Raw genomic sequence first — 12,669 nt, forward strand, 5'->3', positions numbered from 1 at the left:
AGTGTTCTGCCATCGTCAAGGTCATCTCGGTTTGATTGTTTCACTGGTTGTGAGAGGGGAGGCCGCGTAGCAAGGAGGGCTTTTTATATTTTTGTGCCATAGAAATGAAGGATGACTGTGACGCGTTTTTGCTGAGTATATTTTTGTGCCATAGAAATGAAGGATGACTGTGACGCGCGTTGTTTCAAATACTACAGCAGTGTGTAGTTTAAAAGTAACAGAGGGCAAGTATGTCACTCGGCCCAGAAGGGGCACTTGAAGAAACTCGGCTAATTTCACTTGACAGTTATGTGGCGACCTGCCACTGATGTGTCCACATCCCAAGTCATGGTTTTAGAAACGTTGCACTAGAGGGTTAAATAGAAAATGATAACCCTTTAAGTGCTAGTTGTTCATCTGGCTGTTAAATAGAGTGTGACAGACGGTCAGGTCCCATGCCCGGCCGGGATGCCCCATTGACACTGGATCTGGGGGAGCAGCCATGGGATACACACTACGTTCCACGGAACGCGTGGTGGCAGCCCTCCTGGGTTACATCGGGGCCACAGCCCTGTTGGGCTCCGTGGCCACCACCGGGAGGATCTGCACGGCTTAACGAGACCCTGTGTGGGCTGGAGTGCAGCCTGAAGTAGGTGAATGAGCACCTGGAGCACTTCCGGGAGCCTGCAGCCATTACTCTAGGTGCCAGAGTCGGGAGGAAGAGGACGATGAAGCCGCCTGGGAGGAGTAGAGGAAGGAGTATATTTGTGCTCTTTGTTTTGGGTTCACTTTGGGTGTGTTTGTACGGGACTGTGTTAAGCCGGTGGGAGACGGGGAAGCACTTTTTGTTTGATTTTTACGTGATTTTTATATAGCGCCTTGTCACAAGAGACATTGCTCTTTCACTCATTAGACAAAGATTTGTCAAAGGCTGAAATGAAAGCGACCCTGCCAATACGGACCAATGGCTGCGTGTTTTCCCAGACGGTCTTGCCGAGTGGATCCTTCACTCGTGCCCACAGGTTTCTGCATGCGGATCCCGCAGTGATGATTCCACTAAAATCATCTTTGAACACTCACCATTGTGAGCAGACAAATCTGAAGTTGTCCTGCACCGTGAATCGTTTGTAGTCTGCATGTGCCTGGTTGGTTGGTTGTCTTTCAAACTTGAAAGATGTCTGGATTTGACTGGGTAGAATCAAGCAATCCAAGGCTCAGGTGCTAACCCTAACCCTAATGTGGACAAACCCTAACCCTAAGACAATTTTTTTAATAGATTTTCCCTCTCACTGCTACCTTCTTCCAATGACCAGTCACCCCACACCATCCCTACTACATCAATAACTCCTACTATTTCTTCCAGAATGATCCATGAGTTCTCCATAGACCATCAATATGGGATGTCCATAACTGAAAACCAAGGAAGGAGGCAACTGAGGAAGAAAAGCTGAGGGTCAAGATGGAGTCTGTCCTCAAGTTCTTAAGGCCTGTGCTGACCAACTTAGTGGTGTCCTCTGTCACCTGTTCAGTCTGTTCAGTTGGTCCCTAAGGCTCCAGAAAGTGGCACTGCTGTGGAAAACTCCTGCATTGTAAGGCAGGCACCTCTTCACCTAATGACTACAGACCAGTGGAACTTATGTCTCACAAAATGAAAGACCTTTGAGAGGCTCGTTCTGGACAAGTTGTCTTGTGGTAGACCACCGGAACTCACTAAGGTTTGCCTATTGGACAAAGACTAGAGTCGAGGATGCAATGATTTGTTTGTTCCTCAAGGCTGGGCAAATCTGACAGCACTGTGAGGATTCTGTTTTTTGATTTCTTCAGTACCATCCAGCCATTCCTGTTAAGAAGTCAAATTGGATATATGAAGGTAGATGAGCCTGTGGTGTCCTGGATAACGGACTGTCTGGCAGGCCACAAAGACTGCATGAGCAACACTGGAGCACCAGCCACATGGAATAGGCATGTCTCAAGTTCTCATCAGTCTGGACATCTCCGCCGATAAATTGAACAGCAGGCCATGGCACTTGCAGAAATTCTCAAATGATTCTGCACTTTTAGGGTGTAGCAATAAGGGGGATGAGGAAGAGGGGGGAGAAGTTTGAGCATTGCCTGCAACTCCACATCAGCAAAACCAAGGAACACATCAAAGAGCCTCTGTGTCAGGTGGTCGCCATTTAGGGAGTGGATGTAGAGGTGGTGCCCTCCTTCAAGTTCTTGGGGGTCCACATCAGTGACAGAACTAGAGAAGTAAGGGCAGAACAGACTCTTCTTCTTTAGGAGACTGTGGTCCTTTAATGAGGGAAGTGCCATCCTTCACATCTTCAACAACTCTCTGGTGTCCAGTGTGGCGTGCTTATAAAGAGAAGACCACTGAGTCAAGAAGCTAATGAAATGGGTACGCTCATTTATAGGACACACTCTGGACCTCCTGGAGATGATAGAGAAGAGCACTAAAGCAAAACTAAGTGCCATTATGAACAAGGCTGCACATCCTCTCTTTGAGTCATTGATCATCGACCAATCATTCAGCAGAAGTGGTCAAGAAACGTGACTAGGGGTCCTTTATACCAACAACATTATGCCTCACTGGGACTGTCAGAAGTTTTTCTTTTGAATTTTCTTGATTTGTAGTTATTGTGTGTGTTCAGGGCAAAGTGTGCATATTTATTTATTTATTACTTCTCTATCTGTTTATGTGTTTATTTAAAGAGCTTATTTAAAAAGACACATTTCCCACATGGACAATGAAGTCCTTTCTTTCTTTCTTTCTTTCTGTCTGTCTGTCTGTCTGTCTGTCTGTCTGTCTGTCTGTCTGTCTGCCTGCCTGCCGCCCAAAATAACTTAAATCCTGATTCAAGATGGGTATCAGTACACAGTCACATCAGAGTCACTTGCAGAATGAATTTGTACAATTAAGCACAATAAAAGTGTAGTGTGAGCCAACAACTGGAACAGAGTCCCTTCTGCTGAGTCTTTAGTGGCCTGTTGCAAGCTATGAACTCAAACTCCACAGATTTGGACATTTCAGTTCATTTTTCCCACCCACACTTTTCTCTAGTTTTGCTCTGAAACTTTAGGATTGGTCAGCTGCCCCTGTGGCCCCCCACTCCCGAGACAACGCCTTTGATAGCATAGAGCATGTGCTAAGGGTCACATCTGTAGCCTGGAGATTTGAGGTTCCCCTGCTGTGTGTTTGAAGCACTTCTGCATGCAGGGCTGTGGGACTCGGAAGTAAAGTAAAGAGTCCTGGAGTTGAAGCGATAAATGTATCCTGGTGACATAGTGGGACGACTGACATGTTAGGGAACTGAATGAGCCTGATGGACTGAATGGTCTCCTCTTGTTTGTCAGCCGTCTTATGTTCTTATTCTGCCAGATGTTAGCATGTTTTCATCCTTTCTTCATTGGCCAGGAATTACATATGAGTGAAGGAGTCCATGATGGCAAATGCCAGGGCAGGGCAAACATTAACAATACATGGAGATAATGGCCGGCACATTTTTGTACGCTTGATCTGATTTGACCCCTGGTTCTTAGTGTTATGTGACCTCTCAGACCTTCAAATCACGACAGGCTTCACTCCAGTGGGCACCGTAACAACCCCAGAGCTCAAGTAAGCATTTACCAAGTTGCCCTGGCTCTGTTTTTGTAATTTGTCTCTTCTCAAGTTTTGCCAGTCAGTTTCATGTTTGATGTTGTAATCCCCCCGAGCCGAGTCTCATATCAGAAATGACAGGTTTGACCCTCACGAGCTGAGGTGACTGTGCTGCCCCTTATTAGGGGGCTCTTGTATGCAGGTTGGTACTTTGATGCCTTTCACTTTAAGAGCCACAGTGAGACTGAGACGATGCACAAACTTCATAATCAGGTCCACATCAGTGAGGAAATGAGTTGGCATTCTCTGTGTGAAAGATAAAGCTTGGTTAGATGAAAGTGTTTATGTTGTGTCAACATAATGAAGTGGTGTTCAAAATCTGATTTTGTTCCTTTTCGTATTTAATGCAGATTTTTATTTTGTTTTTTCTTGACAGGATTGGCTTGCAAGGGGACGTATCAGACAAGAGAACGCAAAGTTTCCTTCACATCCTTGATGTGCTGCCAAGGTACAATAAATGTTTGTTTTCCTAATGAATGTCACGTCTGTTTCCTACAATCTGAAAGACACGTGAATCTCAAAAAACAGGCTTTACCCCAAAAAATATCCATCCATCCATCCATCCATCTATCCATCCATTATCCAACCCACTATATCCTAACTATAGGGTCATGGGGGTCTGCTGGAGCCAATCCCAGCCAACACAGGGTGCAAGGCAGGAAACAAACCCCGGACAGTGCGCCAGTTCACCGCAGACCCCAAAAACTAGGCTGGTCTAAATAGTCGACTACCAGTGACGCCCTGGGATGTGAAAATATAGTGACGGCATTCATCCCAGCAACTGTAGCTAATAGCAGGCATCACAAAATGGTAGAGCGGTGAAGACACCAAACCTAACTTTACTAAAGTCCAGAGCTCCATGCAGAGTACAGGCCGTCAACGACACCTCCTGACCTCTTTGGCTCTGCTCTGTCTCTCCTGCCTCTTTCCGGCTGGCGCCATGCTCTTCTAGTTCTGCTTCCTTTGTCTCACTTCCAGAAGTGACATCACTGCTATTTCGTCCGTCAGTCATACCCTCTACAGTGGGATGAAGAGAAGAAGCATTAGACAACAGTGAATAACCTACTGACACTCGTCTCCCAGTCACCCATGTTGGACAATCTGAGCTGAGATGAATTAGAATTCTAAATGGCCAATAAACCGCTGGCCCCTCTTTGTTATATGTTGTCTTATATGTCAATTGTGGCAGATGACCAGGGACCTTGCTCCACTAGGACGTCCCTGTGATCAAAGGACTGGGGGAGAGGACATATTTGGAACAATACCAAGTATTATTTACATCGGGACCATGTGCGTGGAGCTTGGATGCTCAGCCCTACTGGGACCTGTGGTCACTGCCAGGGGGCGCTTGGACAATTCCGGAGCCCTGGACCAGAGCGCTTCCGCCACAGCAGGATGTGCTGCTGGAAGAGAATCTGGGTGCCCATGCAGCACTTCCACCACATCTGGGAGTATTGCCCATGAGGGCTCAGCACTCCCTGGTGGCTCCCACGGATGCCAACAGGGCTGCACCAAACTCCAATTCCCATGGAGCCCTGCGGGAGTCCTAGGCACCACTGCAATCCAGGGAGAGGTAACGCTCTGGCCACGCTTGCTCCCCTGGTCCACCACACACACATATATATATATATATATATATATATATATATATATATATATATATATGTATATATATATATATAATATATAATGTGTGTGTATATGTGTGTGTGTGTGTGTGTATATATATATATATATATATATATATATATATATATATATGTATATATATATATATGCAGTTATTGTATTTCTGTAATCCTTGTGTTTGTCAATAAATTGTTTTATTCTGTTTCTTAAAATAAGTAGGCTTCAGTTACCTTCATATAAGTCCAAAGGCCAGAGACCTGCCTCCTACAGAGGACGGTAAGAAAAGTAAAGTAGTAGCCTTACCGAATTATTTAACTAATTACTGGCCTTGCTGTGCTAAGAAGAGCCTCTCAGGCAGCCGATGTCCCAAACTAAAATCTTATACTCTTTCAGATTCACGTGTATTTATTCATCATGCTATGTCTGCACAATATTTATTTATTATTGATCGATTGTGTTGATTGTCATGTGAGTCTCTGTTCCTGCTGCTGTATTCATCTTAAGTTCTTGATTAGGATTAATTCAGTTTATCTAATCTAATCAATAAAAAAAAAAAAATTAGATTAGATTGGCTGGGATTCGCAGGACCCTGTATTCGGATTCAGCGGGTTAGAAAATGGATGGATGGATGGAATAATCTAATCAAATATATAGAAGGGAAATTAATTAACTTGGATTTTCTTTCTTCTTCATTCTGACAGACTAAATAAACTGCCAAAATACATCCTTCTGGAAAATGTTAAAGGCTTCGAGAGCTCCTGTGCCAGGTAATTACAAATGGTTCTATAGTTCTTTTGTCTTTTTAATGCACTTTTCCTAATGTAATAATAATAATTCTTTGCATTTATATAGCGCTTTTCTCACTACTCAAAGCGCTCAGCAATTGCAGGTTAAGGGCCTTGCTCAAGGGCCCAACAGAGCAGAGTCCCTTTTGACATTTTTACGGGCTTCGAACCAGCAACCTTTCCGATTGCCAGTGCAGATCCTTAGCCTCAGAGCTGCCACTCCACCTTTCTTCCTCTGTGATTTCTTTTAATGCCTCCCTCAGTGCTGTGTATTTAGGAAGCGGCTCCAGACTCTTTCTTGTACCGTCAATCTCTGTGTTGACTTTCTTCCATTCCATCCTGGTTTGTTAAGCACGCGACATCAGACAGACGAGCCTCTCTTCTGTTTCCGAGGCCCAGACCTCCCGCGTTCCTAATCCTTAATAGCTGCGTCGTATACGGTGCACGTCTGGCCGAACGCTTGCTGGTTTAAAACCTTCACACACACAAAGCCCACCCTTCTAGTTTAAGGTAAAGTTTGAGCGGGGTATGTCAGATTACACGACGGGCTGTCATGTGAGATAGTGGTTATGTCAACGATGTCTGATAATCTCTGGAAAAGTCACGTAATGTGACAGAGCCGTAAGCTTAATGACCCTAACTCTTAACCTCTGCCTTAAGTACAAACTCTTTCTACGATGATACTTTTACAGGCCTTTCTGTTAAATTCATTATTCCAACCAGCTTCAATACGGCATGTAAAGCTTTACAGGAAGGCAGGGACTGTCGCTCACGGTCCTGGTGGGCTGCAGTGACTACTGCGGGTTTTCATCCAACCCGTTAGAAGTCGAACCTCGCTGGTAATGAGACTCGATGTTTCACTATTTGGCTTGTTTGTGCCCTCATTCACCCAAAGACAAATTTGAATTATGTTGTAATGCGGGGATCGTCACTCACGATCCTGGTGGGCCGCAGGTTTTCGCCTTAGCCAGGTTCTCAATTAGAACTCATTTATTTGCTGCTAAAGCAATGCTTTCTTTTTCTTGGCTTAATTGTAACTGCATTATTACGATTCAATGCCCTTAGTTGCCTGTTTTAGTTTTAAGCAGCTGTATTTCATCTTTAATTGTTTTGTGTTTTCTTAACCAGTCGTCAGTTAATAATGAGCTGTAAATGTTAAAGGAGCCACCAGCTCTCCAGCTAACGTGCTTCCATTTACAATGGCGACTGTGCATCATGGAGTTTCTTTATTAGTAAAATATTTAGAAATAAGTGAGAGGAAAAATGGGAGGATGGTGAAGTGCAAATATATAAAGAGGAATAATGTTCTCAAAAAAGGACAAATGAAAGCACTAACAAACAATGAAGATAAATGACAAGTTTCATTATCAGCAAGGAGTGTCTTCTAGTTTGGAATCTTGTTGGAATAAAAACCCGCAGCCCACCAGGGCTATGAATGACGAGCCCTGCAGTAAGATTTCCTCTGTGGCTGTTTATCTGCTCAAAATGGTGATTCCGTAGTTGGGGTGTACGATTTCCAGCATTACAAACAGTTTGTACATCGATACATTGACAAGCCTCTTAATTCTATTCAGTCTTTATGTTGTTTCGTTCCACTACAAGTTCCGCTTTGCGGCTGTTCTAGCAACATAGAAGAGCTGACGGGTTTAAGGTCTCCGAGGGGCCTGAGAATGATGGAAGCTCCTATGTGTTATGAATTCCTGACTTTACAAAACAGGCTTCATGTCAAAAAAGTAAGTGTTAAGGCTTATATAGGGCCTTTATGACAAGGCAAGCCTGGCCCCAAACTCAAGAAGCAGGCTTTGCAGCCTGAACAGGCCAAATGGGAGAGGGGAACTTTAATAACCCTGACCCTAAAGAATAAACACAGGGCTTTTTAATAATTATAAAGTGCATTAAAAAAAGGTTTGGTCATAAATTACAAAACAAAGAAATATTCTCAAGAAAATGACCAAGACCAACAGCAAACGTTTAAACAAGCAGAGAGTCCACACATTGAAAATTCGAAGCAAAGATGGGGGCCGATCAACAGAAGTAGCGAAACTAATGCCTCATTGCAGTACTGAAGCTTCTCCGCCATTTATAAAGGCCAAGGGTGGTCCCTCAGCTGAAGCATTGAGGAGGAGTGGGGCTGCCCCCTTAGGTTCGACATACAGATAACAAAACATCCATCCATCATCCAACCCGCTATATCCTAACTACAGGGTCACGGGGGTCTGCTGGAGCTAATCCCAGCCAACACAGGGCGCAAGACAGGAAACAAACCCCGGGCAGGGCGCCAGCCCACCACAGAGCACACACACACTCACCCAACACACAGTTGGAACAATTTAGAATCGCCAATGCACCTGACCTGCATGTCTTTGGACTGTGGGAGGAAACCCACGCAGACTCGGGGAGAACATGCAGACTCCACCATGCAGGGAGGACCCGGGAAGCGAACCCCAACGGGTCTCCTAACTGCGAGGCAGCAGCGCTACCCACTGCGCCACCGTGCCACCCTATAACAAAGAACATCCCATTTTCTGAAGCGGCTTTTCCTAGTGAGGGTCACAATGGCAGCAGGCCAAGCAGGTCAGCCCAGACTTCCCCAGCTACAAATTCCAGCACTTCCAGGAGAATTCCCAGGCGTCCCCAAGCCAGCTGAAAGATATAATCCCTTCAGCTTTTCCTGGAGCTGCTGACCCAGTAGGACGGATCCGCCTGGTGGGTCATCCTTGCGACTTGCCCAAACCCCCTCATCTGGCTCCTCTCATTCCAGAGGAGCAGCGACTGTACTCTGAGGCTCTCTGGAATTGCTCAGCTTCTCACACGATCATGAAATATACAAAGAATAATAAAATGGTAAAAGAAAAGCAGAGCGTGAGATGAAGCCTTAACAAAGCCGTGACACGCCTTCCACCAGTCCATGAGCTAAAGGCCATCTTAAGTGGAGAGGACTGGCATGCGTCGTTGGGCTGCATGGCCTGTTCTCGTGCAGATCATTCTGATGTTCTAAACAGCATCTCAGCAGGCCTTTAGGCCTCCAGTATATTTATAACTGTAGTATTCTTAAAATGTCACCAGTAATCCATCACTTTTCTTTCACTGACTGTGACTTTTAGGCGGTCCTGCTGGCTTTGTATTGTGAACTCGTTTGATCACAGTGCGCGATGCTGTTCATACTTCATCAAGGAGGCAACCCGCTTGTTTTTGAGCTTGTCTTGCAGCCTGCTGCGTTCGGTCCAACCTGCTCACTTTCTGTAGAGGACTTCATTGCCCAAGTCACCTTTTCATGTCTTCATTTTTGTTTCTCTTCCTTCTTTAGTGTATTCAGATACTTTCACTTTCCACACACTTTATTGTGCTGCACCCTTAATTTGCCATTTTTGCCCGTCAACATACACTCACTGGCCACTTTATTAGGTACACTTTGCTAGTTCCGGGTTGGACCCCCTTTTGCCTTCTGAACTTCTGTAATTCTTCATGGCCTTGATTCAACAAGGTGCTGGTGTCGTTCCTTGATGATTTTGGTCCACATTGACATGATAGCCTCACGCAATCGCTACAGATTTGTCAGCATGATGTGAATCTCCTGTTCAACCACATCTCAAAGGTGCTCTGTTGGTTTGAGATCTGGAACATCCAGAGGCCATTTGAGTCCAGTGAACTCCATGCCATGATGTGGCATGTTACCCTGCTGAAAGCCACCATCAGAAGATCATCATAAAGGGATGGACATGGTCAGCAGCAATACTCAGGTAGGCTGTGGCATTTAAACGATGCTCAGTTGGAACTAAGGAGTACATAGAGTGCCAAGAAAATATCATCCACAACATCATACCACCAACACCAACCTGAACCATTGATACAAGGCAGGATGGATCCCTGCTTTCATGTTGTTGACCCCACCATCTGAATGTCTCAGCAGAAATTGAGACTCATCAGACCAGGCAATGATTTTCCAAACTTCTGTTGTCCAATTTGGTTGAGCTCATGTCAATTGTAGGCCTGGCTGCCTGTTCTTAGCTGACAGGAGTGTCACCTGGTGTGGTCTCCTGCTGCTGTAGCCCCCCATCAGCTTTAAGTTTTGCATTCAGAGATGCTCTTCTGCACACCTTGGTGGTAACGAGTGCTTATCTGAATTACTGTTTCCTTTCTATCAGCTCAAACCTGTCTAGCCATTCTCCTCTGACCTTTGGCATCAACAAGACATTTTCTCCCAGTCAGCTGTCTCTCGTTGGATATTTTCCCTTTTTCAGACCATTCTCTGTAAACCCCAGAGATGGCAGTTTTGGCAGCTCAGCAGTTTCTGAAATACTCCGACTAACAACCACCATGCCATGCTCAAAGTCACTTCCATCACCTTTCTTCCCCATTCTGATGCTCGGTTTGAACTTCAGCAGGTCTTCTTGACGAGGTGTCTACAGGCTGAAATGCATTGAGTTGCTGCCATGTGATTGGCTGATTCAACATTTGCATTATCAAGCAGTTGAACAGGTGTACCTAATAAAGTGGCCGGCGGATCTCCACTCAAAAACCCATAACAAGAAAGTAAATGGTAGCGTAATCGGAAAAGTTTGCCAATTTTTAAAAAATCCAAAACTGAAATCTGTCATTCATAGAAGCACGCAGACCTTCATTTCAGTACTTTCTAGAAGCCCCTTTGGTTCTGAGTCTTCATGGGTAATAAGTTTCTACAGTCTCTGCACGCCTGGATTTAGGCAGTTGATCCCTTCCTGCATCATTAGATTGTTTAGGAAGTGTCTGTAAACTGCCACCTTCAGGTCTCTCCACACATGTTCTGTGGGGTTTAAGGCTGGGCCACCTCAAGGACACTTGTCCCCAAAGCCACTCCAGCATGGTCTTGGCTATATGCTTTGGGTCATTGTCACGCTGAAAGGTGAACCGTACCCCCAACCTGTGGTCACATGCCCTCTAGTGAAGGTTTTCTTCAAGGACCTCTCTGTATTTGTCCACTTCCATCCAATTCTGTCCAGTTTCCATGTTCCCACTGCACGATGCTGTCACCACCATACGTCACTGTAGTATGGTATTACGAAAGTCTATGAGCAGTGGCTGGTCTTTGCCAGACATTTTACTAGGAGTTAAGTGTTTGTCAGTCAGGCTGTCATTTGCCTTTTACCCTCTTGCCACTCTTCCATAAACACCTGGCAGATGGAGTGCTGCTGAGATGGTCATCTTCCAACAGGTTCTTAGCAGAGGACTTCTGAAGCTCTGATGGAGTGACCATTAGGTTCAGGGCCACCTCCCTGACCCAAGGTCCTTCTTGTCTGGTTCCTCCATTTTGCCAACTCTAGGAAGACTCCTGGTGGTTCCAAACTCCTTCCATTTCACATTTATTGAGATCACTGGGCTCCTGGGAACACTCAAAGTGTTAGAAACGGTTTGACCTCGTTGGCCTGATCTGTGCCTCACCACAGTTTGATCATGGAGGTCTACAGAGAGTTCCTTGGACTTGGTGTTTGTCCTGACATGCAGTTCAGTGTGAATTGAGGGACCTTCTATACACAGGGACACACATGTGCTTTTCTAAACGACATCCAGTCAACTCAATTGGCCACAGGTGGAGTCCAATCAAGTTCTAGAAACTTCTTGAGGTGAGTTGAAGCAAACAGGATGCACCTGAGCACAATGTGGAGAGCATCAGCAATGGATCTGAATTCTTCCAGGAGTGCAAGATTTCAGTTTATGATTTTCTTTCTGACAACGTGTGTTCACTTTGTCATTGGGGGGGATTGAGTGATGAGCAAAAATGGCAAATGTAACCTTTTAGAGTTTAGTCCACAGCACAATAAAGTGAGCGGTGAGTGAAGGGGTCTCAATGTTTTATAATATATGCTGTCCATTCTGCCTCTAAATCTGATTGGGTCCTTGTCTGGTTATTCCTAGGAACGCATTGGTGGAAACATTAAAGCGCTGCAGCTACAGATACCAGGAGTTCCTCCTGTCGCCGACATGTGTAAGCCCATCTCTTGCTTCTGGTTTTTTGGTTACTTCAATGTAGGTGTGCTGGCTTAGGGCCTTTATTCATACAGTATCTCACAAAAGTAAGTACACCCCTCACATTTTTGTAAATATTTTCTGATATCTTTTCATGGGACAGCACTGAAGATATGACAGTTTGACACAATGTCAAGTAGTCCGTGTACAGCTTGTATCACAGTGTCAATTTGCTGTCCCCTCAAAATAACTCAACACACAGCCATTAATGTCTAAACCGCTGGCAACAAAAGTGAGTGCACCCCTAAGTGACAAATGTCCAAATTGTACCCAATTAGACATTTTCCCTCCCCGGTGTCATGTGACTCGTTCGTGTTTCAAGGTCTCGGGTGTGTTAAACTTGGTGTTCCCGTTCTCACACTCTCTCATACTGGTCACTGGAAGTTCAACATGGCAGCGCATGGCAAAGAACCCACTGAGGATCTGAATAAAAGAATTGTTGCTGTACATAAAGATGGCCGAGGCTATAAGAAGATCGGCAACACCCTGAAACTGAGCTGCAGCACGGTGGCCAAAACCATAGAGCGACAGGTTCCACTCTGAACAGGCCTCGCCATGGTCGACCAGAGAAGTTGAGTGCATGTGCTCAGCGTCATCTCCAGAGGCTGTCTTTTG

At 45.2% G+C, this 12,669-nt stretch overlaps 1 protein-coding gene across 1 annotated transcript in view; it reads left to right on the forward strand.

The window, feature by feature from the left end:
* The first annotated feature begins 3,839 nt into the window (after window positions 1–3,839).
* The window catches only part of trdmt1 (tRNA aspartic acid methyltransferase 1), a 75,621-nt gene continuing 66,791 nt past the window's right edge, over window positions 3,840–12,669 (forward strand). The window contains exons 1-3 of the mRNA XM_039754273.1: window positions 3,840–4,085; window positions 5,968–6,033; window positions 11,944–12,013. Of these exons, the coding sequence (XP_039610207.1) occupies window positions 3,982–4,085; window positions 5,968–6,033; window positions 11,944–12,013 (240 nt within the window). The 5' untranslated portion in view covers window positions 3,840–3,981. The remainder of the gene's footprint in view (window positions 4,086–5,967; window positions 6,034–11,943; window positions 12,014–12,669) is intronic.

Source organism: Polypterus senegalus, chromosome 5 (genome assembly GCF_016835505.1).
Source record: "Polypterus senegalus isolate Bchr_013 chromosome 5, ASM1683550v1, whole genome shotgun sequence".
NCBI classification, from domain to species: Eukaryota; Metazoa; Chordata; class Cladistia; order Polypteriformes; family Polypteridae; genus Polypterus; species Polypterus senegalus.